At 37.1% G+C, this 17,278-nt stretch overlaps 2 protein-coding genes across 2 annotated transcripts; one reads left to right on the top strand and one right to left on the bottom strand.

Moving 5' to 3' along the window:
- Positions 1-11,361: 11,361 nt before the first annotated feature.
- On the top strand, positions 11,362-12,060 carry LOC145793233 (uncharacterized). The gene has a single exon (XM_082876001.1). The coding sequence runs from the start codon at positions 11,362-11,364 to the stop codon at positions 12,058-12,060; it is 699 nt and encodes a 232-aa protein (XP_082732127.1).
- A 2,748-nt stretch (positions 12,061-14,808) lies between these two features.
- LOC145793232 (uncharacterized protein At4g02000-like) lies at positions 14,809-15,498 on the bottom strand. The gene has a single exon (XM_082876000.1). The coding sequence runs from the start codon at positions 15,496-15,498 to the stop codon at positions 14,809-14,811; it is 690 nt and encodes a 229-aa protein (XP_082732126.1).
- Between the last annotated feature and the right edge of the window lie 1,780 nt (positions 15,499-17,278).

The raw sequence follows: 17,278 nt of genomic DNA, 5'->3' as shown, positions 1-17,278 counted from the left end.
ATGCCACAAAACGACAAATATAAAAGGCTCTAGTGACATTTCAATGAACAAGTGTCACAAAACTACAACAAAAACATATTTTAGTGGCACTACACTAGTGGCATATTTTTAGAAAATGCCACAAAAATGATATCTAGTGGCACGTTTTTGAAAAATGCCACAAAACGACAAACATAAAAGGTTCTAGTGACATTTCAATGAACAAGTGTCACAACACTACAACAAAAACATATTTTAGTGACACCATACTAGTGGCATGTTCTTAAAAAATGTCACAAAAAGAATATTTGGTGGCATTTTTTAGAAAAATGTCATAGAGCCACAAACATACAAGGCTCTAGTGGCATTTCAATTAAAAAAAGTGTCACTTCACTACAACAAAAATGTCACTACAACAAATTTACACTTTAGTGACACTACACTAGTAGCATGTTTTTAGAAAATGCCACAAAAATAAAAATTGGCATTAAATGTTTTAGAAAAATGCCACAGAACCACAAAACATATAAGGCTCTAGTGGCATTTCAATAAAGAAATGTCACATCAATTTTATGACATTTTATAAAATAATGACACAAAAAATTATGTTCGTGACATTTACCAACAGATGCCACTAAACTTTAATTGCAATGACATTTTTAAAAAATTGTCAGGACACTAGATAGGTGCAAATTACTTTTTATGGCACTTAGGTGAAAAGTGTCATAAACAAATATTTTATAGCATTTTGAGAAATGCCACTAAGCCAAAAACTTTCCAAGCTTATAATGACATTTTCGAAAAAACAAAAAATGCCAATATATTTTCTAAATTTTAAAAATGCAGTAAATGATTAAAAATAAATGAATTAAACTCAATATACACTACAGGAAAAAGCATATTTGGCGACTAAATTTCCTGACCAAAAAAATTTGGTCGCTAAAAGTATAGCTTTCAGCGATCAAAACAGTATTAGTTGCCAAAAGTAAAGCTTTTTGGCGACTAAACAATTTTAGTAGCCAAAAGTCAACAATTGGCGACTAAAACTAACTTTGGTCGCTGATTATATGGGTTTTAGTGACTAAAAAATTTTTAGTAGCACAAAGTAAAGCTTTTTGAAGACTAAAAAAATTTAGTAGCCAAAAGTTTACAATTGGTGACTAAAAATAAGTTTGGTCGCTAATTATATAGGTTTTACCGACTAAATAAATTTTAGTAGCCAAAAGTAAAGCTTTTTGGTGCCAAAAAAATTTTCGTAGCCAAAAGTCTACAATTGGCGACTAAAAAATAAGTTTAGTCGCCAAAAGTGGTCATTTTTAGCGCGGGAGAACTAAAATCCTAAGGTGGCAATAAAATTTTTTGGTGACCAAAATTTTGGTAGCTGAAAGTGCATCTTCGGCGACCAAATCTGATTTTGGTTGACAAAAGTTAAGTTTTTTAGCAACTAAAAAATAATTAGTAGCCAAAAGTATAGAATTGGCGACTAAAAAATATTTTAGTCGCCAAAAGTGGTCTTTTTTTATTTTGGTAGTAAATAGTTTATTTTACATAAATTATGTTCAATAAAATAACTATGTTTATACATATACTTTTATATTAATATGGATTAATGTACTATATAAATAATATATGTTGCATATATAATCATGTGGTGCTATAGAGGTGTAGTGGGAAGAGTGTGGTGTATAAGGTTTATGGTGCGGAAGGTTGGCGGTTCGAGTCTCCGCAAGAGCGGATCAAATTGTTCTACAACGAATTATCGTCATGAATGGCACTTGATAGCGTCACGAATAGTGCCTACCATGACATTAAAGTGTCACTGAAAGGTTTTAATCTTGATGGTGTAATGACACTTACAAGTGTCACTAACTCTTTTTTTAATGGCGCTTGATAGTGCCACAAATAATATCTACCATGACATTAAAATGTCATTGAAAGTTTTCAGCCATGATGGTGCAGTGACACTTGCAAGTATCTACCGTGGCACTCGTATCTACCGTGGCACCGATAGAAATGGCACTTGTTCAAAATGCCACAAGACCAAAAAATGTCATTAGAAGAATAATTTTGTGGCACTTTCAAATGTCACTAAACTAAGAAAATGTTGTAGTGATATTTTTTGAGTCATAATTTTAAAAAAAAAAAATCATAACCAAACACTACATAAAATATTAGCAAATATATCAAAATAATATTATAATCAAAGAAGAAAATTACTCATAACTAAAAAAATGACATAACTAAATCTAAAAGTATATATGATAAAAGGTGGGTATTGTAGAATTCTCCATAGCTTTGTTATCGAACTCTTACCAACACCATGGTTGTGTTTGGTTACATTTTCAAATTAATTTTTAAAATGAAAAATCTAAAAAACCTCTTTACTTTATAATTTTTGAAAATATTTTTTTTTCTCTCTATTTTTTTACATTCTATATATCAATCAATCAATTTTTTTCTCTTCTTTTACACATTAATCAATCAATTTTTCTTTCACACCCATCTATTCAATTAAAAAATTACAAATTATCCAAAAATTATTTTTAAAATATACAACTAAATAAGTTTTGAAAATTTTCAAACTTTGTTTAAAAAACTATTTTTTTAAATTAATTTTCAAAACTAAATGAAACGAATATTTTCAAACTCGTTAACCGTAAATTAATAATATATATTTTTTAATTGTAGTCCTTATATATTTTAGCACTATTTACAACAAAAATAAATGATTAGTAAATTTAATAAATGAGTTTTAATGTGTTTTAATAGGGGTGAGTCCTATTGTGATGTGATGTTTTAATTTTTTTTTTTTTTTTTCTCACCACATCGTTAGAGCTCAATTAAAATTCTAAACTAAGAGATATATCATTACTCTTATAACAAATATACATTTAATATATATATTATAATAAGAATAGTGGGCTCCACGGTAGCCCTTATGGGCGGACGCAATGGTGGCTTTCGGTGGAACCAGGATTCTCTTTTTGAACTTCTTACTTAACTTCTTATTTGATGGGCCATTGGACTGACTTTTAGGTCCAATTTTAATGATCCAAACCGTTCACATTTTAAAATTTGTCATGTATATTATATTTGTAAAAAATCAAATCGATCGGATATCAAAAACCACATGAACTAAAAGTTTTATTAAACAATAAAACTGTTTGTTAAATTTTTTTTAATAAACGGTTTTTAGTTCTTCCGATACTCGATCAGTTTGATTTTTACAGATATGATGTAAATGACAAATTTTAAAATGTGAACAGTTCGGATCATCAAAATTGGGCCCAAAAGTGGACCCAATGGCCCATCAAGTAAGGAGTCAATGAGAGAATTCAAGGAGGGGATCCTTGCTCCGTTTGGTGGGCCTTATTTTAGCCAATTTATAGATTTTAGGGATGTTTTGGAAAAATGGTTAAAACTTGACTTTTTAATTTTTTTTATTTCACTTTTTTTTCTTTTTTTTTTTTTTGGTGAGAGAGGAAGTGAATTAAAAGTTGAAAAGTGACTTTTAACCCACTTTCCATAATAGGCCTTAGTTTTGAAAAAAATATTTTACATTGTTTGGTCAAATTTATTTTAAATATAACTTTTGATTTTAGAAACTTATTTTAACTCATAAAAGTTGATTTTGAAAAGCTACCCACATCGTGCTTCTAATTATAAGTTTCTGCTGTGGACATATTAACTTACAATTATACCATTAGACTTGTTTTTTTGAAAAGGGATAATTACATTTTACCACATGTGGTTACGCTCGTTTACACATTACCTCCTTGCCTTTTATAAATGTACTTCATAAATCCCCTATGGTTTTGAGTAATGTGCAAAAGGGACGGGATCTAGTAAACTTAATAGTGCGTGGGGCAGACGCGGCAGAAAAGCGTGTTTGCACTGGAATTGAGGGTTTGGCACCAAATTTAGAGTTTTGAATGACTAATTTGCCCTTTCGCTTTCTTATATAACTATCAAGCCACCAAACCCACTATTCCTAACCAAAAAATTCTGAGATCACTTCCATTTTTGAAGATGCCATCCTTCCAAAACTCCCACTATAGTATGAAACAGAAAATTAAACAGAGTGGTCAAATATGAACAATATGTGCATATTTTTTATTAAAAAAAAAAATTAACAATTGTTATATTACTCTTAGAGTATTCCTATCAGATTACCTAAATTTTATCCTAAAATATTATTAAAAAATTCATTCCCTATTTTAAGAATCACTTTTTCATTTATTTCCCCCAACAGACTCCTTATTATTTTCCTGTTCTATTAACAAACTCCCTATTTTTTTCTCTATTTTATTAAAATATAATTTTTAATTGTAAATTAAAAAAATAAAAATCATAAATGTGTATTGCAGTCCCTAAACACACACAAATATATATATATATATATATATATATATATATATATATATATATATATATAAGAAACCTACAGTGACTCCCTACAAATGAAGGGCTCTAATGGAAGGGTATAGTGAATTGCTATAGTGACTAACTATAGCAATTCATATTTTAGGGAAGTATTTAAGGGCTCTAATGGAAGGGTATAAGGAGCCACTAATCCCTAAAAATAGGTAAGGATGGAATTTAGGGTTTCTATTAGGGATGCTCTTATCATATTGTAGAATCTTTATTAATATAATCAATAGGATACAGTGGAATTCTCAAAATATAGAACGTAAAATCACATATAAACAATGTTATGATTTTTTTATTTGAAAATTTTCTTTTTTAACCAAAACCAAACAAATTTTTTTCTTTGGACGTTTTTAGTTAAAAAAACTGCTTTTTTGAGATTACCAATTAGTAATAGTTACTTTTATCCCAAGATTTTTCAAGAAAATCATTTTTTTGGGGTAATAAAAGGATATTATAAAGCTAAGATAATTCAAGTACAAATCTAGGATAAGAAGTTCCCATGGCATCCATACAAACACGTTCAGTAATAAAACTAGGCATAGTAAAGTAAATATGAAGACCTTCAGTCAGCTTGTGTCCTTTTTTGGCCAGCAGGTCCGCACAAATGTTTGCGTCATGAAGAATGTGATGAATTTCCTGTACTCCAAGTTGGTCGAGAAGCCACCTGCAATCAGAAATTAGATTACTAAAAGGATGATGTATTGGAGACTGATTATTCAACAGATGTTGCACAGTGGTTGCATCTGTCTCTACTTCAATATTAAACACGTTGAGGTCTGTTGCCAATTGTAACCCGTCGCAAAGTCCCTACAATTTTGCTGCTACACTAGTTGTGTATCCAATGTTGCAGCTGAATCCATCTACCCAAGTACCATTTGAGTCTCTAATGATACCCCCTGCAGAGGCAGCCCCGAGATTGCCACGAGTTGCTCCATCAATGTTGAGTTTGAATCTGGGATGGTCGGGAGGTTTCCAATTCACAAAAGATAAAATCTTGGTCTTGGGCGGGTGGGGAAAATTTGAGATGAATTGCCAATGAACGGCATTAGCAGTGATGGCGGCAGAGTTGAGAAGGGAGGGTGGCTTGGTATCAAAACAGAAGGCGTTGCGGTGTTTCCAGATGGTCTAACAGGTGAGAGGGAAAAGGACAGCCCAAAGACACGATTGGTGGCGAACATTCGATTCACAATTAACGCAGAGCCAGTGGGAAGTGTTCGAGGAGAAAGACAGGGTAAGGCATTCGGGAATGCCCAGGAGGGTCTATAAGGCCCATGAAGAGAGACAGTCGCGCAGAGCATGGGTGATGGTTTCAGGTTGGGATTGACAACGGGGACAAAGGTTGTCTTGAGTAATCTTTCGAGTGAGGAGGAAAGATTTGGTGGCTAGTCTGGCATGTAAAGCAAGCCAAAGGAAGTGTTGGATCTGGGGGTGGTGGGTGTGTGCCAAATCCATTTCCAACTAAGGAAATGAGGGGTAGAAGATGGTTTGAGGGCAAGGAGACAAGCCGATTTATTGGTGAAAATACCATCATGTGAGGATGTCCAAGTGAAAGCATGCCAGAGAAGTGTGGTACTCTCAACTTTGGATTTAATAAAGTTGGGGAGGGTAGTAGAGAGGCAGTCAAAATTCCAATGGTGGTCGACCCAACAATCATTTACTTTGAGGCCCAACTCTCTATGGGTAAAGGGGCCCTGTATGTGGCTGTGGATGCTCTCCACTCCTAGCGAATTATCAAGCCAAAAGGAAGTGTGGCTACCAATTTTGACTAGTTTACACGAGTCCTCATTGAATAGCTTTTTGCCTTTCCTGATACTGCGCCAAGTATGAGAATGTCTACTCGAGATTTTTGTTTCCATGGAGTATTTAGCTCTTAGAATTTTGGTCTAAAGGGCTTCCTTGTCCGAATGAAGTCTCCAATTGAGTTTGGCCAAAGCAACTTGGTTGGAAAGGTGAGATTGGCAAATACCTAGACCTCCTAGGTTTTTAGGCTTGGTGACTTCACTCCAAATGATAGCATGGATTTTTTGGTGATTGGGGGGAAGAGCTCCACAAGAAGTCCCTATGGAGTTTATCAATATGGTTGGTGACTGATTTGGGAAGGGAGTGGCATTGCATTACATAAGTTGGGATGGCCGAGGTGACGGCCTGAATGAGGGTGCTTTTACCTGCGAGAGAGAGAGGGTCTTGGCTTTTTAGCCAAAGAGCTTTTTTTGAATTTTTTCAATGATGAATCTGAAGGTAGCCTTGTGGGGTCTCTCTTGGATGATGGGACAACGCAAATATTTGCCAATGGTTTAGGAGATAGGAAATTGGAGGATGTTAGCCAAGTGATTGCGGTGGGATTGTTCCACATTATTGGAGAAGAAATTTTTTAATTTGGAGGTACTAATTTTTTGGCCTGAAATGGTGCAGAAATCATCCAAAATGATTTTCATCGTGATGCAGTTATTTTCGGTCGCTTCTCCAAACAAAATGATGTCATTTGCAAAAAAGAGGTAGGAGAGGCAGGGGCAATTTTGATAGGTTTCCAAGATTTTTCTGTGCAAGCTTGAGAAATGGAGGAAGCTAGATATTCCAAGCAAAGAATAAAGAGAGATGGAGAAAGAGGGTCCCCTGGACAGATGCCCCTAGATGGAGTGAAAGTTTCGATGAGATCACCGTTGAAAATGATGGCAAATTTCATGGAGGAAATACAGGAAAGAATAAGATTGATCCAATGAGTGAGAAAGTTAAATTTGAGGAGCATTTTGTCTAATAAAGCTCCACTCAAGGCAGTCGTAAGCTTTGTCAAGGTCCAATTTGATAAGAAGACTGCCCTTATGACCTTTTTTGTGTTTGAAGTTATTTACCACTTCTTGGAGAATGATGACATTGTTCGTGCTCTTGCGGCCCGAGAGAAAACTAGATTGGAGCGAGCTAATGAAATCATTCAGAAAAGGTCTTAATCTATTCACCAGGATTTTTGAAATGATTTTGTAGATGGTGTTGCATAGACCAATGGGACGAAAATGGGTCACCATCTCAGGTTTTTCTGTTTTAGGAATCAAGCATATAAGGGTTCCGTTGAAGGAAGGGTTAAGTTTGCCAGCGGAGAAAAAATCAGAAATAGAATTATAGACCGAATCTTTGATAGTCTCCCAGCATTTCTAAAAGAAGATGGGGTGAAATGCATCAGGGCCTGGGGCCTTGAGAGGTTTCAAAGTCCATGGGGCTTGTTTGACTTCTAGCATAGAAGGAATCTTCGAGAGACAAGGGTGGTGGTCGGACTGAATGATCGGGAGGGTTAAGTCGAAGAACAGAGACATGGGTGCAAAGCAGAAGCTAGAGTGGAACAGGTTAGTGAAGTGGTCAACAAATATTTTCTTGATGGAAGCTAAATCAAAAGTCCAGTGATCATTCGGGTCCTTCGTTGCGAGAATTTTATTGTGTCGGCGACGGGATAAAGTAGTGAGATGGAAGAATCTAGTGTTGCGGTCGCCATCAATAGTGTAATTAACGTAGGACTTGAGGGCCCAAAAATCTTCTTCTAATTTGAGGAGGCTATGGTATTCTTGGATAAGAGTGAGTTCCAAGTTGAAGAGGAAAGGAGAAAGGTGGGACTTAAAAGCCCGTTGGATGCCAAGAAGGCAGGTAGCAAGCTTCTTTTTCTGAAAAAATAGGTTTCCAAACACCTCTTTGTTCCAGATTTTAATTTTGTCGATGAAAAGGTCGGCACAATACTTGAAGAGGGTCTCGCGAGGTTGCCAGCAGCTATCTACAAGATTGAAGAAAGACGGATCCAAAAGCCAAATTGTTTCGAAATGGAAAGAGCGGGATATGTTTGAGATGGAATAGGGGTGGGTGTCAAGAAGGACAGGACAGTGGTCAGAGTAGAGTCAAGGAAGGTGTGGAACATGGGTGTTGGGGAATAGGGTGTTCCAACTGTTGTTGCTCCAACATCTGTCAAGACGTTCCTGTATGAGACTACCCACAGCTCTAAGGTTTGACCATGTGAATCTTGGTCCAGAAAAGCCCAAGTTGATGAAGCCACAATGGTTTATGCAATCTTGAAAGCGGAGGGCTCTATGAGTGTTAATGGGTCTACTGCCTGCCTTGTCCGAGCTTGTTAGAATTTCATTGAAGTCTCCCATCATAAGCCAGGGGGATTGATAAGAATCCGCAAAACTTTTGAGCTTTGACCATAGAATTTTCCTATTGCTATACAAGGGACTAGCATAAATAAAAGAAAATATCCAAGGAGTGGAGTTAGGAGATACCTGGACACAAGCATGGATTTCTTAGGTAGAGATGGATAGTGTTTCACAGTTGATCTCAAGCTCATTCCACAGCAACCAAATACCACCCGCATATCCAGCTGGTTCGACAACAAAATTATTGGTGAAGCCTAGGTTCTCCGCAATAGATTTGTCTCTCTCTCCCGCTACCTGAGTTTCAGTGATGAATAGCATTTGGGGCTTATACACACTGAGCAAATCAAACAGATGGTGGTGGAAGTGAGGGTTCGCCGCACCCCCACAGTTCCAAAGGAGAATCTTCATTGGAGGTTTGAAGAGTGGGGGTAGGGGGCAAGAGAAGTCGCCCTCCGGTAAGGTTTCCTCCTCCAAGGTCAGCCGCCGGGGTTCAATTACAACGGTGAGTTGGTCCAAAGAGTTAGGATTAGAGTAATCAAGTGTTCGAGGCTGGAGCTTGCGAGCCTCAGACAGGACTTCACGATAACGCGAAGTTTGTATAGGTTTGGTTCCGCCACTAAGTATTCGGCGCTGTAGAATGCTCCATCCATTAAGAATTCTCGTGGACTCGCTACCAGGCAGTGGGAGTCCCTCTAGGGTGGCGGAGAGGGTGGGAGAGACGTTTCCACAAGTATGTTTTGGAGGACCTGTTGCAGATTTGGGAGGAGATTGTGAGAAGGAATGGACACTTGGTTGTATTGAATTGTTTGGCAGGGGAGCATCCTCTACATGAGTGTAAGGTATTGAAAGGAAATACACTACCACTGACTGTCTAAATGAGAACAGGCTTGGAGGGGGGTAGTAAGGGATTAGGGACATCTAAATGTTGAGAATATCAGAGTAGGTGAGATGGGTCCCTCTGGATCATGGAAATCAGTTGGTCGTCTATTCAGTTCAGAGAGTTAGTGCCCATGTACCAGCCTTGTCCTGCTTGTTGGGGAAGATTAGTGAGTGAAAGGGAAAGCAAGGTTCTGTGTTGGCTAGAGAGAGTGAGGTCAGACGATTAGGGAGAAATAAAGAAAATGTGAGTGGGAGATAGGGGTGCGACTGGTCTGGAGAGCGATAGCGGCGAGGCATTATTTGTGAGTAGAGGGGAAGATGGAGGGAAAGGAGGGACGGAAGGTTTGAGATGTTTAAGGTTGGAGGGTGGTGTTGGGGATTTAAAGTGGGAAGAGAAAGCTAAGGGTGACAGAACAGTGGGGATGTTTAAGGTGTTGCTGGTGTTGGATAGTCGATGTGAAGAAGGACGAGGTATCAAAAAGGGGTATGTGTTTGCATGGGCTAAGGCGTGGCAGCAGTTTAGGACAGCAAAAGAGTTGGAAACAGGGATAGGTGTCAAACAAACACGGCTCAAGGAAGAGATGGACTGAACAGAGGGGTTTGACTTGGGGGTGTAGGTTGGCAGGATAGAGACAGAGAGGTCAGCAGGGTCAAAGAGGTTAGAGCATCTTCAATGGTGGTTGCTATATTGCTATTGCTATTGTTATTGCTATAATTTGGCAATGAATAGTGTTATTTTGCCAAATTATAGCAATGGTGCTCCAATGGTCATTTGCTATTTTTGGCAAATCTCAACCAACTTTCCCTCCAAGTTTGTAGGTGTTGTTTGGATATAGGTTTTTTGTGATTTTATTTTTGTTTATTTTTTGTCTTTTGTGACATTTTTTTACCTGTTTGTTAAAAAAATTATATATTTGTATTATTCCCAACTAGACAAATATAAAAAATAAAAAAAAATGAAAAATTGGAAAAAAAATTTGTTCGATTAATTCACCCCACCTAAAAACATATCACGTCATACTTAATAATTTTTTTTAACTACACATAAAAAATAAATAATCACCAATTACCCACCAACCACCAACAACCATCCATTATTAACCCAGCATTCATTCATTAACAACTATCCACCAACAACCACCCATTATTCATCCACCCACCCAACAACCACCCATCATTCACCCATCAACATTTTCTCTATAAATATAACACAAGATTTTCTACAAGTTTCATATTCACCTATCCATCATTTTCATATCTTCTAAACTCTCTATACCCACCCAGCAGATTTTCTACAATTTTCATATTCACCCACTCACCCATCCACCTACAATGAACAATTTGACTAAAGCCATATTCAATGGAGATTTTGATGAATCTTCATCATCTGATGATGATATCATCATGATGCAACTATTCGCAGCGCAACAACAAAGAATACAGACGTTAAGCCTAAACCAACCCACCATACGTGTTGGTTCCACAAGTGGTCGTCGATACATTAATCGTGAGAGGGTCAAAGGCGACCGACAAATTTGTAGAGATTATTTTGCTGATAAACCTGTCTATCCAGAAGAATACTTCCGAAGATGTTTTCGAATGAGGTGCTCATTGTTTGTTAGTATCTTACATGATATTCAACAAGTGAATGAGTACTTCATTCAAACTCGTGATACCACTAGTGCTCCTAGATTATCCGGTATACAGAATATGGTTGTAGCACTTCGGATCCTGCAGTACGGCATGTCCGCTGATGCTGTAGACAAGTACATTAGAATCGGCGAAAGCATTGCAATTGCCGCCTTGAATTTTTTTTACTAGATCAATTGTTGCTACGTATGAATCCGTTTACTTAAGATCTCCAAATGAAGCAGATGTCGCCAGATTATTGCAAGAGGGAGAGCAACGCGGGTTTCTTGGAATGTTATGAAGTTTGGATTATATGCACTGGCGGTGGGAGAAATGTCCAACTGCCCAAGCCGGTGCTTACACTGGACACTACCACAAACCAATAGTTGTACTCGAGGTAGTTGCCTCCTATGACTTGTGGATTTGGCATGCTTTCTTTGGCATGCCTGGCTCTCTAAATGATATTACTGTTCTTGACAGGTCGCCTTTATTTGCTGAATTAACTAGAGGACGTGCCCCTACTGCCAACTACACCATCAATAATCACGCGTACACCATGGGGTATTATCTTGCAAATGGTATCTATCCTCGTTGGGCAACAATTGTGAAAACAATATCTCAACCTCAAGGCACAAAGAGACAACTATTTGCGAGGATGCAGGAGGCATGTCGAAAAGATGTCGAAAGGGCTTTTGAAGTGCTCCAAGCACAATTTAATATTGTCAGAGTTCTAGCTAGAGGTTGGAGTGATGAGGATCTATACTATATCATGAAGACGTGCATTATTTTGCACAATATGATCATTGAAGACGAGCGTGATATTGCAGAAAATGAACGCAGTGCAGCACAACTTCAGACTAAAACCAATAATACCCGTTGTCAAGTGTCACGCGATCCGAATGAGGAGTATGCTCAATTTATGTTAAATAGGCAGAGGATTAGATCTATTGAAGGCCATAATGTAATTCGTAATGATCCAATTGAACACTTGTGGTCCCGAGCTGGAGAGTAGGATTAAGTTGTATTCTATCTTTTTAATGACAGTTAATATCATTTAATATCAATTAATGTCTTTTTATTGTAATAAAATTATCTTCATTTAATGTCAGCTAATGTATTTTATCTTTTTATTGCCTTCATTTGAAAAAATATATTTATTTTTTACATTATACTTTATTGAAAATATTAAATTATAACACAAATTAGTGGACATTACACATTGAAAAAATAATATTACATTGTTTTGTAGAAAATACTAAAAAATAAAAAATAAAAACATGAAATTTCATTACAAATTAAAAATTACATTGCAAATAAAGACTAACAATTACATCAAAAATTAAATAACATTGATAAATTTAATTTCATCAGGATGCAAGGGGAAATAGTAATTTGGGCTGCTAACATTTGAGGACCACTTGGCGAAAATCTCATTTTTTCGCATTGTGTAATACGCTTTCATCTGAGGGTCCAAATGAGAAATGTTCGTAGTCATTATTTGGTGTTCTTCCTTTCTCATCTCAAACTCATGTTTTTTCATCTCAAGTTATTTCATCTCCTGTAGTGTTTGAATCCTTTTTTCTTCTCTTTCCTCTTTTTTCTTTTCTTTCTCAGCAAGGTGTTGGTTAAATGTGTCTATTTGTGTACTCATTTTTTGGACTTCAGTTTCAATGACTTGATTTCTCTGAAATAATTCTTTTGCAGATTTCCTACCCATCGGCCTTTTACCCCTTACAGAGACACTGCCCTCACCAACAGTTAGATTGTTACCAACCCTTGGATTGGTGTCATCTTCAAGAGAAATGCAGTTATCCATAGGGGAATTGGGGGCTGAATCAAGGGAAAATGGTGTATGTATCCTTGACTTCACCGTATTCGTAGGAGTTACATCTTGCCACCTAATATTGTTTTGCAAAATTGGCCAGCAATGTTCAAAAATAAAGTGTTTGTTTTCATCTTGATGGTATAAAAATTTTGCTTGAAGCATCTATATCAAAAAAATATTAAATTAATTAATTAGTTAATTTTTATGTAAGACAAAATGAAAAAACTAACATAATAAATAAAAATGAAATCTTACTATATCAACTTGTGACGCCCCACTTGGATGTAGATTTTCGACTTGTGCTAGACACGCACGAAATTTGTTGCAACATTTCATTATTACACCCCATCAAAATGAGATAGACACTTGTGTTCTTGAGTGATCATTCTACAGCGAGCAATAATTTTCAAAAATTCTTCCCCAAAAATGAGTATGCGATTGCGAATTTCCAATAATTGGGTCTTCAATAATGTGACACCAAGCTCTACAAATTGTCACATCTTCTTCAGTAGTAAATGATTTTCCTCTCTTTGTTTTTGATGAACCTTCCATAGCGATTGTGTGAAAAAAACTAAAAATAATATAATTTCGGAAATTTAGTATGAAATCAAATTGAGATGAAGAGAGAAGAAAAGAAAAATGAAATGTGCAATGGTTGTTGTGAAAAAAAATTCAAATAAAGAGTTTCTATTTATAAAAATTCAAACAGACCCAATGGCTCTATCAAATGCCCAAACAGAGCCCAACGGCTCTATTTATAAAAAATTAAGTTTATTTTTTTAAGCCACCCACCCACCCAACAAATTGAGTTAATTTTTTTTTAAGCCAAACAGAGCCCAACGGCTCTATCAAATGCCATCCCCATCGTCCACGTGTTGATCTTGAATGGTTGAGATGATTTGTGAAGAATCATCAACATTTTCTTCCTCTCCCTCTCACTGTCTCTCTCATTTCCTCCTCCATGTCCCTCTCACTCTTAGATTCGTCTCTCACTCTCACTCTCACTCTCACTCTCACTCTCACTCTCACTCCCACTCTCTTCTCTCTCTCTTCGATCGGTAATGAAGAACATTGAATCTTCTCACTCTCAGATTCGTCTCTCACTCTCACTCTCAGATTCGTCTCTCACTCTCACTCTCTTCTCTCTCACTCTATCTCCCTCTCCCTCTCATTCCACTGTCTCCATATGTCTTCTCTCTCTTCGATCAGCTATCCAGATCTACCTTTCTCTCACTGTCTCACTCTATCTCTCATCTTTCTGTCTTCAATCGGCGAATGTATATGCTCAAAAAGACGATCGGCCACTGGCGACGATATATGCTCAAAAAAATGCTAAAAAACCAGGTATTTCTCTTTTTCAGTGAATCTATTTAAATTTTTTCTGTGAATCTATTTTGTGAATCTGTTCTGTGAATCTGAATGTGCTGATTTCGGGTAAAATGGTGAATTCTGAATCTGTTTGAATTTTTATTTTATTTTTCCTGTGAATCTGTTTGAATCTGAATTTTGAATCTTTTTTTTTCTGTGAATCAGTTTGAATTTGATGAATCATTTGATGAATTTGATGAATCTGTAATTTTTGAATCTATAATTTTTCTGTGAATCTGTTTTGTTACCATTTGATTTCGGGTAAAATGGTAAAATGTTGCATTATTCATGAAATTTTTTAGTGAATTCTGAAACATAAAAATGGTGAAACAATTGTTGGGGGCAAGGGAGGGAAAGAAGGAGGGAGAGAAACAGTTGGTTTTGGCTAAGTTGGTATTTGACACAAGCTTTGGCATTTCTCAAATTTGGCAGCTGCTATTTTTTGCCATTGGAGCATCAAAATTCAACACAGCTGCTATATTATAGCAATATCAGCTCCAATGGTAAACCATTGGAGATGCTCTTAGCTAGTTCAAGAGGGGTAGGTGGGGTTGTTGTCTTCTTCCTCTAGACCTTAGAGGTTGTCGCCGGAGGAGGTTTTGATGCCGATATAGTAGACGACGATTTTTTAGGAGGTCGAGGTGGTTTCCGCTGTGCCATTAACATCCAATCTCCAAACACGGGTTCGGAAGTTGCTTGGGTTGCTAGCAACTTGTCGCCAAGATTGGTTACTGAGACTGATTCTTCCATTTGTAGTGAGTGGACTTTGGATGAGCATTTGTCTTTTGTGTGGCCCACCAAGCCATAGTGGAAGCAGATATTATAAAGTCCTTCGTAAGCAACTCTTTGTAGAATGTTGTTGATTCGGATAGTGGGTGTTAGGGGTTTATTGAGGTCCACTTGAATACAAATTCTAGCGAATCTGCTTTTATCGCCAGTTGCAGTATAGATGTCAACCTTGATGAGTTTGCCTAGTTTGTGGCCTATCCTTTCCAACACAGTGCAGTCATAAAACTCAATGGGTAGGGAGACCAGGCGAGCCCATACTACTGCAGAAGAGATGGCAGCAGTTTGTGGTTGGAATTCGAGCTTCCATCTTCGAACTGAGAGGAAATTATTGCCAATATACCAAGGGCTGTTAGAAAGGACCTTGGTGAGGTCAGCTTCCTCCAAAAATTTGATCAGAAAAAAGTTATTGCCCAGATCTAAACCGGGGCAAGTACCAGTAAGCTTCCACAATGCCTTCACCTTAGACATGAGATAGTTGCACCCGAGAGTTCTTCCAAGAAATTTGATGATAATAAAGTGTTTCCAACGGTTTCTGATGCGGTTGCGTTCATGTCACGGCCCAAACCCGCCCCTATGGGTTTAGCATCATAACCGGCCAGTAATCCTTAGATTACCAGAAGCTTCTTAACAGAATATCATATAATTAGGGGCCACAGAAGCAAATATACAAAATATACGTGGTCTAATGAGCTGTGATGACATAGATGGGACAGATAGACAAATAATTTAAAACTTTTGAAACTTGTTAGCGAAGTCAAAAGATATAGTATTTACACATCACTCTATGAACATATAAATAGAAATCTTGTCCGCACTTAGAAGGAGCAAAGTCTAATACATCACAAAAACAGCCACTAAACTTGTTCCATCCGGAACCTCCTCGGGAGGCACAAAGGTTGGCTGACAAAAACTGAAACATAGGCCGTCAACTTTGGACCTGGTCACGTGTCTGCTCACCTACATACATAATATAAATAGTGAGTTAGAGCCCAGTGAATAATAACGGAGTAAAGGGTTTTAATGAATGATGTCCATACAGATTCATAAATCATAATTCAGATTCATAACAGATTCATATTCATATTCTTGTTCAGATCATATACAGAAATCAGAGTTCATGCTTAATCATACGTGGTACATCCATTAGCGCTAACAGAATAGATACAGAACAGATGCAGAACATATGGTGGTTATGAATAACCAGTTCCATAAAGGAATCTCCGGATCCGAGTGACAGAGAATATACATGCTGAGCTCCATGATGGAGCCTCCGGTATGGGTAACAGAGTGCAGACATAATAAGTTCCATGATGGAACCTCTGGTACCGAGTAACAGCTAACAGATATCACATGATGCTAAGGATGCCACGAATACATTGTCAGAAATTGGACAATCATTCATTATACAGGACATATCATTTTAGAAAATAGATCTTAATTCATCATATAAAAAATAAATAAAGTTGAATATTGCTTTACTAAGTTATTACTCACAGTTGGCTTCGGGTGTAGACAAACAGAGCAGGCTAATCAAACGGTCTACGGCGCGTGACCTACATTAACACATAACAAATACACATCTGAAACACACGTTGGAATACATCTAACCCATTACGGTCTTGTTCTTAGTGTGTCTCTTCATTGATCCTCCTTATTATGCTTTAATCTTGGCCTAGGAATTCCTAGGATGGAATGAGGATGCAAAAATATATTTGAAACACTTTTTCCAAAACTTGTTGAAAACAGGGTCTACACTCGAGCGTGGCTTTCCTCACTCGAGTGAACAAGCAAAAAGTGAGGGTTTGCTCAAGCGTGACTTCCTTAGCTCGAGCGGATTGTAAACTCTGAAAAAGTACTAGTTGCTTATTTTTTACACTCGTAGGACGCTCAATCTCCGCTCGAGCGTGAGACTCAAACCCTCACTCAACCGTGACTTTTGTCGCTCAAACGTGCTGCAAAACACATGAACTTATGGATACATGCATTTCATGCTCGAGCGGGTATCATGTCGCTCGAGCGAAAATGCACTCATTTAGAGTGCTTCGCTCGAGCATGGACTCCTACGCTCGAGCATAGATTCAAATTCTGGAATTTCCAGATTTGATCTCTAAGCTTCAAACTCAAACTAAACAATTCAAAACTCATCCTCTTGGGCCAAAATTCTAGAAAACACTTAGAAACTCACAAAACATCATGCTTTGAAGATCATTTCGTGAAATCAAGGCCCAAAAGCATGCCAATTGTTCAA

The sequence above is a fragment of the Camellia sinensis genome, chromosome 6 (assembly GCF_055761805.1).
Source record: "Camellia sinensis isolate YWXY chromosome 6, ASM5576180v1, whole genome shotgun sequence".
Taxonomy (NCBI): Eukaryota; Viridiplantae; Streptophyta; class Magnoliopsida; order Ericales; family Theaceae; genus Camellia; species Camellia sinensis.
Note: the sequence above shows the minus strand (reverse complement) of the source record. Positions and strands in the feature narration are given on the sequence as shown.